At 41.5% G+C, this 14,841-nt stretch overlaps 1 protein-coding gene across 1 annotated transcript; it reads right to left on the reverse strand.

Moving 5' to 3' along the window:
- Positions 1–4,769: 4,769 nt before the first annotated feature.
- Positions 4,770–14,604, reverse strand: aqp11 (aquaporin 11; the record flags this gene model as incomplete). Its single annotated transcript, XM_083984872.1, has 3 exons — positions 4,770–4,870; positions 12,087–12,203; positions 14,001–14,604. The coding sequence occupies 3 exons, from the start codon at positions 14,602–14,604 to the stop codon at positions 4,770–4,772; spliced, it is 822 nt and encodes a 273-aa protein (XP_083840998.1).
- Between the last annotated feature and the right edge of the window lie 237 nt (positions 14,605–14,841).

Consider the following 14,841-nt stretch of genomic DNA (forward strand, 5'->3'; position numbering starts at 1 on the left):
GTTCCTCTCTCTCTCTCACTCTTATCTCTAACATGATGATGATGTCCAGCTGGGATCAGTCTAACAGACTGACGGTCACCATGGAGATGTCCACCAGCTGTGTTGTTTCCTTCTGGTCACGTGGTTCACTGTGTTTATCGGTTTCCATCCTCAACAATGAAGTTTGTTGGATTGTTGTTAGTTGTAGACACCTGTTAAACTCTTTGTGGACAGAGCTGTCCCCTTTTATTGTGTTTAGTCACCGTGGTTACAGCTGTCCCATCCTTGCCCACTGCATAGAAGTGAATCAGGAGAGGAGAGGAGAGGAGAGGAGAGGAGAGGAGAGGAGAGGAGAGGAGAGGAGAGGAGGAGGGCAGAGGAGAGGAGGAGGACAGAGGAGAGGAGAGGAGGAGGACAGAGGAGAGGAGAGGAGGAGGACAGAGGAGAGGGAGAGGAGAGGACAGGAGGAGGACAGAGGAGAGGAGAAGAGGACAGAGGAGAGGAGAGGAGGAGGACAGAGGAGAGGGAGAGGAGAGGACAGGAGGAGGACAGAGGAGAAGAGAGGACAGGAGGAGGGCAGAGGAGAGGAGAGGAGAGGAGAGGAGAGGAGAGGAGAGGACAGGAGGAGGGCAGAGGAGAGGAGAGGAGGACAGAGGAGAGGAGAGGACAGGAGGAGGGCAGAGGAGAGGAGAGGAGAGGAGGACAGAGGAGAGGAGAGGAGGACAGAGGAGAGGAGGACAGAGGAGAGGAGGACAGAGGAGCGGAGAGGAGGACAGAGGAGAGGAGGAGGAGAAGAGGAGGACAGAGGAGCGGAGAGGAGGACAGAGGAGAGGAGAGGAGGACAGAGGAGAGGAGGAGGAGAAGAGGAGGACAGAGGAGCGGAGAGGAGGACAGAGGAGAGGAGAGGAGGACAGAGGAGAGGAGGACAGAGGAGAGGAGAAGAGAAATGGTTAATAAATGGTTCAGAGCTAGTTCTTAATTTTTTCAGATAGGAAGGAGCTTTATCATTAAGAGCCTTATAAATCAGCAGAAGGATATGAAGTCTATTCTATATCCTACAGGAAGCCAGTGGAGAGAAGCTAAAGTGGGCGAGATGTGCTCTCTCTTTCTAACTCCTGTCAAAACCCTTGCTGCGGCGTTCTGGACCAGCTGGAGACTCTTTAGAGAGTTTTTGGGACATCCTGACAGGAGAGAGTTGCAGTAGTCCAGCCTAGAAGTGATAAATGCATGCACCAGTTTCTCAGCATCACTCTGGGAGAGGATAGCCTATTCCTAATCTTAGTGATACTGGGCAGATGGAAGAAGGCAGTCCTAGTCACATGTTGTAGAAAAACACAACATTTTACTATTTTCAAATACTTTTATTGTCATAAACTGTGTGTTGTTGTAGGGCAAGCAGCATACCACTATATCTAACATAACATAACAAGCCCCTTTAAGATTTAGTTAAAAAAAATAATAAAGTTCAAAATGCAAATCTGTGGGAAGTGAAATAATGAAAGCCATTGGTAAAACAAATGACATTTCCCTCAGCATCATTTCTAAGTAAACAGTCATCTTCCATGCACTCATTAGTGAAAATAAGTGTTTTAATTGATAGTTTTCATGTGACGTCACGGCCCATATGGAACGCCCCCCTGGCGGTCAAAACAATCCACTTCCCCGCTGTCCGCGGCTTAGGACAAGGCAGAAAAACACACACTGCTCCCCGCTGCTTCAAAAATACCGGTGTTATGGCCCAACTGGTGTCTGGTTTAACTGGTTACCGTACCGAACAACAGCTGTGCTGCACTTCCGTCCGCAGATTTGTCACAAATTCACAAATCAAGCCACAGTTCACATGTTACTGCAGCCATATGCTTCTGTGAGTGAGCCTGGCTTATTCCTCCATACGGACAGTCAGCACCACACTACTCTCACTCTGCACAACACTGCACACTATGACAAAGCCTGTCATTTTAAAGTTACGAACTAATGGCTGAGCTCAGCGGAGCTGCGGTACCAGGACGGTGTTCCCACACAGGAAACTTACAGGTACATTTCTACCACTTCAATGAGTTCAGAAACATTATTTTAAGATCAAAAAACTACAAAATGGGGCTTTTAATCAGAAACCAGTTGAGCCATAACACCGGAGGTATTGGTTGCAAGCGGTGGAGGATGATGGCTTCTCCACCAGGTAAATGTAAACATCGCCCAACTGGAGCTTCGGCAGGGAACTGGTCATCTTAAACAGCTGGTATACAGCAGCTGGTGTTGAATATGGGTCACAAGTGCCCAAAACTTCAAAGTTGTTTTTATATCTTTCTTTCTCGGCTGCTGACAGATGATTTAAGTCATTACTCGGTTGTTTGTCCATAGAGAGTCTGTTGCGCTGCCATTTTGGAATGTTGCTTTTGACCGCCAGGGCCCTGGGAAGTCACGTGACTGAAAGCTATCAATAGGCCAACCTCTGTCCCGTTAACCATTATTCTCTGATGGCTATAATCAGCCAATCAAATGTCATCTATATGTTGATGAACTGCTCCTGTGCCTCTCTGTTCACCAACATGACCTGGACCGTGTGTTGTCTAACTCTTTCTGTAGATGAAGCAGCCAATCAAAACACACTGGAACTGCATCATGGGATTGGAGAAGAGGACCATGGGAGTTCTTCAAGGCTATCAGCACTTACTTGTACTTTGTTCCAGCCTTTTCTGGCGTACTCCTCAGTAGTCCCCTGTTGTGTATTGTGTCACATAGTGGTGGTGTTGTCTGTGTGGGTCTGTCCAGGTGTTGTGAACTCGACCCAAAAGGCAAAGCAAAAGCCTCTCCTCTTTCTGTTTTCTATTGAAAGACTTTGATATTTGATCTTCCCGACCAGGAGAGTTGCTGTCTTTGTATCAATTTGTCAATAAATGCATAGTTTTTGTATGTTGTGTTCCTTTTGCTTCTTCTAACTGAACCGTGGTCTTTCTGTAAGCAGCTCCTGCATTAAAAAGTACTTGGTAGTCCTGACTGTACTATTATATTACTGCTTCACTGAGCCCAACTACCATGACTACCTGCAACAGCTGTGATGTCGTCACCGTGACAACATGTTACCATAGAAACACTGAACACATGAGGGGATTATATATAAATATATAAATTAAATTAATTAATTAATTAATTATATAAATAATCTAAACCAATAGGGGGGAGAAAAAATCGATTCACATAAATATCGCAATATCTTTTTTGACGATTTTTAAATCGATTTTTTTTTTTCAGAAATTGATTTTTTTTTTTTTTTTTTTTTGGAAAAAAATTTAAAATATTGTGCAATGTGCATTTGTTAACCTTTATTACATACAGAGAGTCCAGGTTTTGAAAAGGGTTTAAGTTCACTTTATAATGGATATATGTTAATTTATAGGCTCCTACAGTGTTTGTGTGCAGATAAATGTTAAAATGCAGACTAAAAATCATAGAGAGAATCGGCAATATCGTAGAATCGCAATTTAAATCGAATCGCCATCCAAAAAATCGTAGAAGAATGGAATCGGGAGAAAAGCATATCGTCCCCAGCCCTATAAACCAACCAAACAGTTAATAAGTCAGTCAGTTTTATTCCAACAAGTCAATCAGTTTGTACAGAAGATACAAATGCACCTGTTACATGGACACTCTGCACTGTGCTTGGCTCTGGAATGTCACATTAAAGGCCACTTTTTTCCGAACGTCAAAAACGTAAGTCGGTTTTGCCGGTTTTGCTCTTCCGGTGGAATTTTATGTTTACGTTTCGATAGTCACGGTAAATGCATGGATTTTTTTTTTTTTTTTCCAATGAAAATGTGTAAAACGCATGGATCATCACAGCAGCTTTTAACAGTGGATATCACACAAATTGACATCCGTGTTAAAAGCCAGCGTTAATAGATCCATGCGTTTACCGCAACTATGACAACGACTGAAAACCATGGAAACGTAAACGTACAATTCCACCAAACCCCCATAGATGACGTTCGGAAACTTGTGGATAAACATAAATTATACAAAGCACAGGACAGTGCTGTTCAAATAAACTTCATGATCATATGATTTCACATCAACTTCCATGATTGATTTTCCTGTTATTTAATTAATTCATTATAGTTTAAGTAAGTGTTCTGTTACACAAAAATAAAGATTATTGACTCAATATACAAGTAGAAGTTCAATACTTCTGCAGGAAGATGTTTTCCAGTCAGGAAGCACAGTTATTTTCCATACCCTATTTTCTATGGTTGATTATTTATTCAAACTTGTCCTTTTTCTGAGTTGTGACAAGTCAAAAATCACCTATGTATGTCCCTGCTTTACAGAATCTGAGATGAGTGTCTGGAGATAGAAATATGTGCTCTTGGATAATGACAGAACTGCAGTCCACTGTTCTGTTCCTCTCTTGTGTGCATCATCATACCTCAGTGACACAAATACACACAACATGGTCAACAACAGTTGGACACTTGTGAGGGATAATAACAGTGACTAGCTGCAAAATAAACTCAGTAAACTCAGTCTTTCTCTCATAATGAAAAGCAATGACAAAATCTATATAGGCTACTAAACATTGTTATGTTCATAGTGTTTTTTCTGTGCTGTAAAACAGGCAAACAGTGAGGAAGGAGGCACATGGTTCTCTTCACTCATGTGTATAATCCAATTAAAACAAATATCTCATCAGTCAAATGAAATACATTTTTCTATAAAGTCATTTATTTCTAAACTCTGCCTGTTTGAAGGTAGTGCAGAGCAGGCTCACAGTCCTCCCGTCCTCCCTGCAGCGCTCAGATCTTCTTCTTGGTCTCCAGAGGGAGGTGAGGAGACGGTGGTTTCCCAGACAACAGAGGAAGGATTTTATCAAACAGAAGCACTGAGGTCATCATACCTACAGCAGCAACAACAGGAACATGGCTTTAATATTCCATAAGAAGTCAACAGCATCACCACATCCTAAGAATGTCAAGAAGTAAAGATGTAAAGATGGATTATTGTCACACTCCATTGTGTCTTTACACAGCCTTTGACTCATTATTATGTCACATGAACCAAACTGTTCAAAAATACAAGTGGAGCAGAAATATATTTACAAAATAAAGAATCCTCCTACTGTATTTATATAAGAGATGATGTAAAAGATAGAATACAACATGATACTTATCAGATGTGTCAATGGTTTCAACAACCAGAAATGTTGTTTTGTGGGTGAGTCAACATGTAGAGGAGAATACAAACAGGCATTATACAATCATAAAGTTAAAGGGATAGTTCAACATTTTGGCAAATTGGCCCATTGCCGTAATCCCTATAGTCATAGCAGTAGGTTTGTTACCTTTAATTGTCGGTGCAAGCTGTTTTTAGAACGGCGGAGCAGAGCCGTGAGCTGCTCAGAGCTACGCTACGGAGGCTAAAGGAATTTCTTGGTTTCCCTCATCAAACTCATCAAATACAAAATCCCAAAACTCCACAACGCTCTGGTGGACAAGTTGTGATTGTTGTCATTCACCACACTATGAGATAATAACACAACGTTACGAAACGGAGCCGTTTTAGAGGTAAATACAGAGACTGCTTGATGAAAAACTGTCCCTGAAGGCAACCAGAGGGAACAGTGATGATCTGCAGAGGACTCAGCTCTCAAAGACTCATCAAATATTCATCAGAGAGCTCTTTAGGGTCCGGGCAGCACAGCTGCCAGGACACTATTGTATTCCTAGGAATTCTTCTTCTTCTTCTTCTTCTTTAGGGTCCGGGCAGCGCAGCTGACAGGACACTATTGTATTCCTAGGAATTCTTCTTCTTCTTCTTTCTTTCTTTCTTTCTTTCTTTCTTTCTTTCTTCTTCCAAGGAAGTCATACTTCCCATGGGCGAAAACTCACCAAACTTTGCACAAAGGTTCAGTCCCATGCCAGATTCACTCAACTCCAAGGACATGTGCCCCCCCCTCCTAGGGGGGGCACAATAAGCGTTTAAATTTAAAAACTTTAAAAATTCCTACCAAACCAACGGTAGATGCTACAGTGTTGAAACTTCACCACAATGTAGCCTCAATACTGCTGAAACTTTTGTCCACTTAAACTTATTACAAATTATGAAGTCCATCACTCTGTTTTTTTCAATAACTGTAAAACTTTTAAAATGTATCTCCTCCCACAATTTTTGCTCAATTGACACCAAACTAGCTACAGAGCATCTCCAGACCGTCCTCCACAAAACTTGTTTCTCGGATTTTTGATTAAGCAAAAATTGAGCCAACAGTGCATGAAAACGTTTGACTGCAAACAGTACTGTAAACATATACCATCAAATTCTTGATAAATACATTTTCAATCTTCCTGAAAAAAAATGACAATATTCTGGAGTCATGGTTGATGAAGTTTGGCAAATATCAGAATTTTAACTCAAAAACTGAATTTTTGAGAACATTTTGAATTCTACTCTCATGGGAACCACTGCAGTCAATGTGAGAGTGGAATTTATAAACATCAGATTTTCTCTTATGAAGCAAAACACTTATCATTAAAAACAAATCACCAACATTTCCATGCTGTCAAGATGCAATTTATGTATTATCAGATTTTTGTTTAGATGACTGAATTATTGACATTTTGACCATTTCATCACAACAGCTGCCCGGGCACTGGCTCACCTGAGTGGATAAATGAAGCTACACAGCATGTCTCACTACCAGTCAATTAGCTCAGTGAGTTAGGAGCTCGTTCTTGGTGTCAGAGATTGTGAGTTCAAGACCCAGCAAGGGTGATGATGATGATGATGATGACGGATCAAAATGTCACATGTCCTTAAGCTGTTTTGCTGTCTAAATGCAATTTATGTATTAACAGATTTTTGTTTAGATAATAGAATTTCTGACTTTCTGAAATCTGCCTTGACAACAGCTGCCTGGGCACTGACTCCCTGAGTGGATAAATGAAGCTACACAGCAGGTCTCCCTACTAGCCAATTAGCTCAGCGAGTTAGGAGCTGGTTCTTGGTGTCAGAGGTTGTGAGTTCGAGACCCATCAAGGGTGATGGTGATGATGACAGATCAAAACGTCAGTTGACCTCAATATGAAACACAAGACAATTGTCCTAATGGTGGCATCACAGCAAGCCTCTAAATTAAAAAAAAAAAAATAGCTTGGACTGGTCCATGCGCGAAGGCTCCTAACATCTTAGACTCATAGTAGATGTTTGACAAATATCATTATTTTACCTCAAAAACTGATTTTTCTTTTTACTGTGGTTTCAAATCTGCCTACACGACAGTGAATGGCTTACTCAATTTGTGAAGCCACTGTTGATCTGCCACTTGTCAATTAGCTCAGTGCGATAGACAATGGTCTTTGGTTCCTGAGGTTGTGGGTTCAATCCTCAACTGATGCAAATTGAACATTATAAGGTCAACTGTCTTGCCTTCCTATTCTCCTGTTTGTTGCTCAGAATTGCCTAAATTTGCCCAAAAGTAGCCCGGACCCGACCCATCGCTGCGCAGCAGCTATAATCTTCTTCTTCTTTCTTCTTCAAAGTCATACTTCCCATGGGTGAAAAGTCACCAAACTTTGCACAAAGGTTCAGTCCCATGCCAGATTCACTCAACTCCAAGGACATGTGCCCCCCCCTCCTAGGGGGGGGCACAATAAGCGTTTAAATTTAAAAACTTTAAAAATTCCTACCAAACCAACGGTAGATGCTACAGTGTTGAAACTTCACCACAATGTAGCCTCAATACTGCTGAAACTTTTGTCCACTTAAACTTATTACAAATTATGAAGTCCATCACTCTGTTTTTTTCAATAACTGTAAAACTTTTAAAATGTATCTCCTCCCACAATTTTTGCTCAATTGACATTAAACTTGCTACAGAGCATCTCCAGACCGTCCTCAACAAAACTTGTTTCTCGGATTTTTGATTAAGCAAAAATTGAGCCTACAGTGCATGAAAACGTTTGACTGTAAACACTACTGTAAACAAATACCATCAAATTCTTGATAAATACATTTTCAATCTTCCTGAAAAAAAATGACAATATTCTGGAGTCATGGTTGATGAAGTTTGGCAAATATCAGAATTTTATCTCAAAAACTGATTTTTTGAGAACATTTTGAATTCTGCTCTCATGGGAACAACTGCAGTCAATGTGAGAGTGGAATTTATAAACATCAGATTTTCTCTTATGAAGCAAAACACTTATCATTAAAAACAAATCACCAACATTTCCATGCTGTCAAGATGCAATTTATGTATTATCAGATTTTTGTTTAGATGACTGAATTTATGACATTTTGACCATTTCATCACAACAGCTGCCCGGGCACTGACTCACCTGAGTGGATAAATGAAGCTACACAGCAGGTCTCTCTACCAGCCAATTAGCTCAGCGAGTTAGGAGCTGGTTCTTGGTGTCAGAGATTGTGAGTTCGAGACCCAGCAAGGGTGATGATGATGATGACAGATCAAAATGTGAGATGTCCTCAACATGAAACACAAGACAATTGTCCTAATGGTGGCATCACAGCAAGCCTCTAAAATTAAAAATCCAAATAGCTTGGACTGGACCATGTGCGAAGGCTCCTAACATCTTAGAGTCACAGTAGATGTTTAACAAATACATATCATTATTTTACCTCAAAAACTGATTTTTCTTTTTACTGTGGTTTCAAATCTGCCTACACAACAGTGAATGGCTTACTCAATTTGTGAAGCCACTGTCGCACTGCCACTTGTCAATTAGCTCAGTGCGATAGACAATGGTCTTTGGTTCACGAGGTTGTGGGTTCAATCCTCAACTGATACAAATTGAACATTATAAGGTCAACTGTCTTGTCTTCCTATTCTCCTGTTTGTTGCTCAGAATTTGCCAAAATTAGCCCGGACCCGACCCATCGCTGCGCAGCAGCTATAATCTTCTTCTTCTTCTTCTTCTTCTTCTTCTTCTTCTTCTTCTTCTTCTTCTTCTTCTTCCAAGGAAGTCATACTTCCCATGGGCGAAAACTCACCAAACTTCACAGAAGCATCCAACCCCATGCCAGATTTACTCAACTCCAAGGACATGTGCCTCCCCCTCCTAGGGGGGGCACAATAAGCGTTTAAATTTAAAAACTTTAAAAATTCCTACCAAACCAACGGTAGATGCTACAATTTTGAAACTTCACCACAATGTAGCCCAGATACCGCTGAAACTTTTGTCCACTTAAACTCATTACAAATTATGAAGTCCATCACTCTGTTTTTTTCAATAACTGTAAAACTTTTAAAATGTATCTCCTCCCACAATTTTTGCTCAATTGTCACCAAAATTGCTACAGAGCATCTCCAGACTGTCCTCCACAAAACTTGTTTCTCGGATTTTTGATTAATCAAAAATTGAGCCTACAGTGCATGAAAACGTTTGACTGTAAACAGTACTGTAAACATATACCATCCAATTCCTGCTAAATACATGTTCAATCTTCCTGAAAAAAAAGAGAATATTCTGGAGTCATGGTTGATGAAGTTTGGCAAATATCAGAATTGTATCTCAAAAACTGAATTTTCTAGAACATTTTGAATTCTGCTCTCATGGGAACAACTGCAGTCAATGTGAGAGTGGAATTTATAAACATCATATTTTCTCTTATGAAGCAAAACACTTATTATTAAAAACAAATCACCAACATTTCCATGCTGTCTAGATGCAATTTATGTATTATCAGATTTTTGTTTAGATAACAGAATTTCTGACATTTTGACCATTTTCGAAATCTGGCTTGACAACAGCTTTCCGGACACTGACTCCCTGAGTGGATAAATGAAGCTACACAGCAGGTCTCACTACCAGCTAATTAGCTCAGCGAGTTAAGAGCTGGTTCTTGGTGTCAGAGGCTGTGGGTTCGAGACCCAGCAAGGGTGATGATGATGATGACAGATCAAAATGTCAGATGTCCTCAACACGAAACACAAGACAATTGTCCTAATGGTGGCATCACAGCAAGCCTCTAAATTTAAAAATCCAAATAGCTTGGACTGGACCATGTGCGAAGGCTCCTAACATCTTAGAGTCACAGTAGATGTTTAACAAATACATATCATTATTTTACCTCTTTTTACTGTGGTTTCAAATCTGCCTGCATGACAGTGAATGGCTTACTCAATTTGTGAAGCCACTGTTGAACTGCCACTTGTCAATTAGCTCAGTGCGATAGACACCGGTCTTTGGTTCCCGAGGTTGTGGGTTCAATCCTCAACTAATGCAAATTGAACATTATAAGGTTAACTGTCCTGTCTTCCTATTCTCCTGTTTGTTGCTCTCAGAATTGCCTAAATTTGCCCAAAAGTAGCCCGGACCCGACCCATTGCTGCGCAGCAGCTATAATCCTCATTTTGCTTCACTGGAATTCATTTACTTCCGTCCTGCTGTCTGTCTGAATCAGGGCTACAGACAAGGAATCCTCTCCTCCTTGCACTGCAAGGCAAGGCAAGGCAATTTTATTTGTATAGCCCGTTTTTACAAACAGTTTGTCTCAAAGTGCTTTACATGGCATCGTAACAACATCCTCTGTCCTTAGACCCTCACATCCACTGCAGTCCTGTCAAACTAAAGAACAATGCAAACCATACCATGTTAGACATATTTGCCTCATAAAGAGTGTCAGCGATGAACTGAGTTCCCAGGGTACTGACGGGCTTACTGGACTTGAAGTGTAGTAAATCTAAGTCCCAACCTGCTGCGCTGGAGAGAGGAGGACACAGACATTCTGGAGAGAAGTGAATGTCCACCCGCCTCAGTGCAGAAAACAACCTTAATACACAACTAAATGGGATATATAGAGTTGTATTTAGAAAAACAATCCTCTAAGTGGACACAGCACTGACACCATCACTCTGTTTTTCTTGGTATCTTTTCTGTGTAGGAACAGCTGCAACAGCTGTTCTATAATAAGTGCTTTTGTGTCTGATACTAATGTGCTGGAACTGACACAAGGTTGCAAAATTCTGGGAATTTTCCAAGTTGGAAACTTTCCATGGGAATTAACGGGAATATATGGGAATAAACGGGAATAAATCAAAAAATTACCAAATTGAAGGTTGGCCCTTAACAGGGAACTTAAATATAGTTGGGGAAAATATATTGTAGCATAATCTTGGCTAAAACAACCAGATTTAATGCAAGTAGCCTACACTTGAATATCTATATGCTATTCCTCAATCACATGCAGGGGGGGGGAGTAATATTTTACTTAGTAAAATTAAAACTTGATAAAGTTCTACTCACAAATAAATCTATTGAAATGTCATGTTTTTTTAATTGTACTATTTTGCATGGATGTCTGCTTATGACACAACTAAATATTTACATTTCAATTCAATTTTAATTTATTTAAAAGGGACAGTGTACAGTTCAAACATAAATGTTGCCATTTGATGCACTGCACCAGATTATAGCTTTAAGATCATTTGCATCTGTAGTCCCTTGGCAGGTCACATTGAAATACAACGCAATAACAGGACAGATCAAACAGTATACAGCATTTATACATATATATATATGTTTTTTTTATTATTATTATTATTTTTTTTTTATATAGTATTTATGTTTGGATGATACAGTTTGTATAAATTACCCCCAATTTCCAGTTAATTCCCATAATTCCCATGGGAAGTTTCCAATTTGGAATATTTCCAAAAAAAATTTGGCTAACTTCATTAGTTAGCAGCCCGCGCCCTCGTCATGGATCTATTGGTCCTCGTCCCTACGTCACCACATTCAGGCGCATCCCTTGGCTGCCCCTTTATGCCGTTCTCTCTCCTCATTGGATAAAGGTAGTAGGATACAAGGAAAGTTTTCTCCTCGGCTTACAGCAGAGCAGAGTGACTGACAGACCCGTGTTTCAGACCAAACACTCTATGTAAGTGATTGCTGTCGGAAGATAGAACTATTTAAGACTTATATTAACACAAACATTCCGCTTACTTCTGCTTTAAGTTCCCATGGAAAGTTTCTGGAAAGTTTCCGCCGCTTTGCAACCCTACACAAGAGTACACACTGTGCAAAGTGCATATAGTTTGTAACTAAAGGTATTCTTGTTCTTTCTGATTGGAGGAAACACATGAGTAGTCTCACCCAGCAGCGGGCCCAGCCAGTACACCACACAGTACTCCAGGAAGGAGTGTCCACTGCACGGGAACTGAGTGGAGAAGGCCAAGGCTGGATTAAACACTGCTCCGGTCACACTGCCCCCTGGACACACACACACACACACATGGTGAAACCACAGCTACATGTTCACATCATTTTGCAGATGATTTGATCAAAGAGTGACTTACATAGATGTATTTATTTAAGACATGCAGAGAGACTGTAGCAGCCCCTGGTCTCCTACTGACTGTCAAATGGTTTACTGGTCATCTATTGCTTATATACATTTTGCTGGGCATTGGTTGAGCATTTCAATATTCAGCAAAGACGAATGAAATATCACCAATATCCTGTTAACTGTTAGTAGACAGACTGTACAGATGTAACTGATGGCTTTAGTTGATCTGTTGACTGGTAGAGCAGAGAAGAGAGGTGTGGTTTTATACTGAAACATCACTCTCTCCGTCCTATCCTATAGTTTTCAGCATCGGTAGGGTGGAGTGAGTATAGTTGAGACATAGTTGAAACACCCTTAATATCTTGCCAGCACTGCAAGGCTGAGCCACCATTTTTACTCAGCACATGCATGTTAGCAGCATCCTCTTTGGTTGTGGAAAATTTGAAGAGTTTTAGCTTCTCCAGTCAAAAGATATCAGCAAAAGTCTTTTTACTAGGGTAAGGATTTCACTTTACCATGTCCCTTCCACAACGAATATCTTATTATCCTTTTGTGACCATCACACATAACTTACATCATTACAAACGTTATTTTGTGCCCTAAAAACTCACATATTTCATGCTATCCCAACATGTTAGGTCACTGCACAATCTAGAGAAATACACAAAGTGGTCAGCGGGGTAGGCTACAGTTGAGACACAATGTACCCTGATAGAGTTCTATTACATCACATCACTGCAGTGTAGGCTAATAACATGTTAGAAGTCATAGTAAGACCAAAAAACAAAGAAAATGGGGAAATTGAGATACCTGAACAGTGTTATATTAATATTATTAATATTATAATAATAATATTTATATTACTGTAATAATACAATAATATTCCATTGTTTTAAATTTTAATAAAGAGGAATTAATTTATATTTAAATATCTTCATTTTTTTTTTTTAAGTTTCTTGCATTTACAATTGATGTTCAGTCATCATGGATTTCAATAGGTGTCTCAACTGTACCATGTACTGTGGGATATGGTTGAGACGGGACCATGGTAAAAACACACCTCATGTTTATAGGACCTGATCGTGGAATGATATTCATCAATAATAACTTAGTATACAAACAAATTAAACAGCATATGAAAAATCACTTATTTTCAGTGAATTCTTTTTTTTTTTTTTTTGCAATATCTGTTCAAAAATGGAAAAGCAAAAGTGCCCATACAAAGGCAAAGTGCAGTATCTGTTAAAATGGCAAACTGAGAAAAACAGCTTTTTGTGTTTTTCATTGTCAGGTTTAAGCATCAAATGATGAACTACTATAAAGTCTATAACTGATTAGATAAAGGTGGACTGAATTAAATGTATTTTGTAGTTTGTCTTTCTGACCAATTTTGACCGTTTTATGGCAGATACTGCACTTTGCCTTGGTTTTACTCCAATAGAATCATAGAGTAAATTATGGGATGTAGGGAGTGCAGTACTCTTTGCAGATACTGCACTTTGCCTTGGTTTCACAGACACATTTTAGCAGTACCAATATCAAATTCTACCAGACTGAAGAGAATATGCCTTTACACTTTTGATTGGTCAAAAAAAAAAAAAAAAAGGGAAAACATGCAGAGCGTGCACTTTGCCTTTGCAGGGCAGAAAAAGGTCTGGCCTACATGCTGTAAATAAAGGAGCAGTTACACTACACAGCTGACATGAACAACAACATCTCACCTGCATACACCACTGTCGCGATGACCGCGGCTACCACGTGCACGCGGTATTTCTCCTCCACCGAGCGCGTGTGCGTGACAGCAGTTTGTACCGCAAAGGCGCACGCGAGCTCCACGGCGGCGGCCTGCGGCAGCGGCGCGTGCACGGGGCTGACGCAGCGGTACCCCAGCAGCTTATGCCGCACGTGCAGTCTGGACAGTCCGATACCCCACATCAGCGGCACCGCGGCGCGCGACGCGGCGGCCGCGGCGAACTGGCACGCGATCCTGCGCAGGGCGCACCCGCGCGAGATCCTGGCGTGGTACGCGTGCTCGAGCGCAGCGGACGGGTTGCCCGTGGCGCCGCTGAAGGTGAGCGCGTGCACCACGGCCGCCAGGTACGTCAGCGTGAGCGCGAGACGGTACTCGATCCCGCCCACCTCCGACAGCAGCCGGAGCTCGTGAGTGCAGGTGCACAGCTGGAAGGTGGACACGAGCTCCACCGCGTAAACGGTGAGGCCGGTGCCCGCGAGGACCCTGGACGACACTCTGCGGGTCACGTGACTCAGCCCCACGATCCCCGCGAGCAGCAGCAGAGACGGCGCCACGTCCGCAGGCTGCATCATGTCGGGACTGGGGGGTCTGGGAGCCCCCCTGCGGTACTGGACTGCCTCTCGCTGCCTCTCGGTGTCTGGCGGTGCGGGTGGAAGCGTCGCTGCCGCTGCTGTTAATGCCGCTGCTGCTGCTGCTGCTGCTGCTGCTCAGGGATGCAGGATGCTGCTCTGGAGCAAATGAGCTTCAGTCACAGCGGCTCACATGGTGCGGAAGTAGCGGAGCCCCTCACTTCTCCTCCGCCTCTCCCC

The sequence above is a fragment of the Trachurus trachurus genome (assembly GCF_905171665.1).
Source record: "Trachurus trachurus genome assembly, chromosome: 13".
Classification (NCBI taxonomy): domain Eukaryota; kingdom Metazoa; phylum Chordata; class Actinopteri; order Carangiformes; family Carangidae; genus Trachurus; species Trachurus trachurus.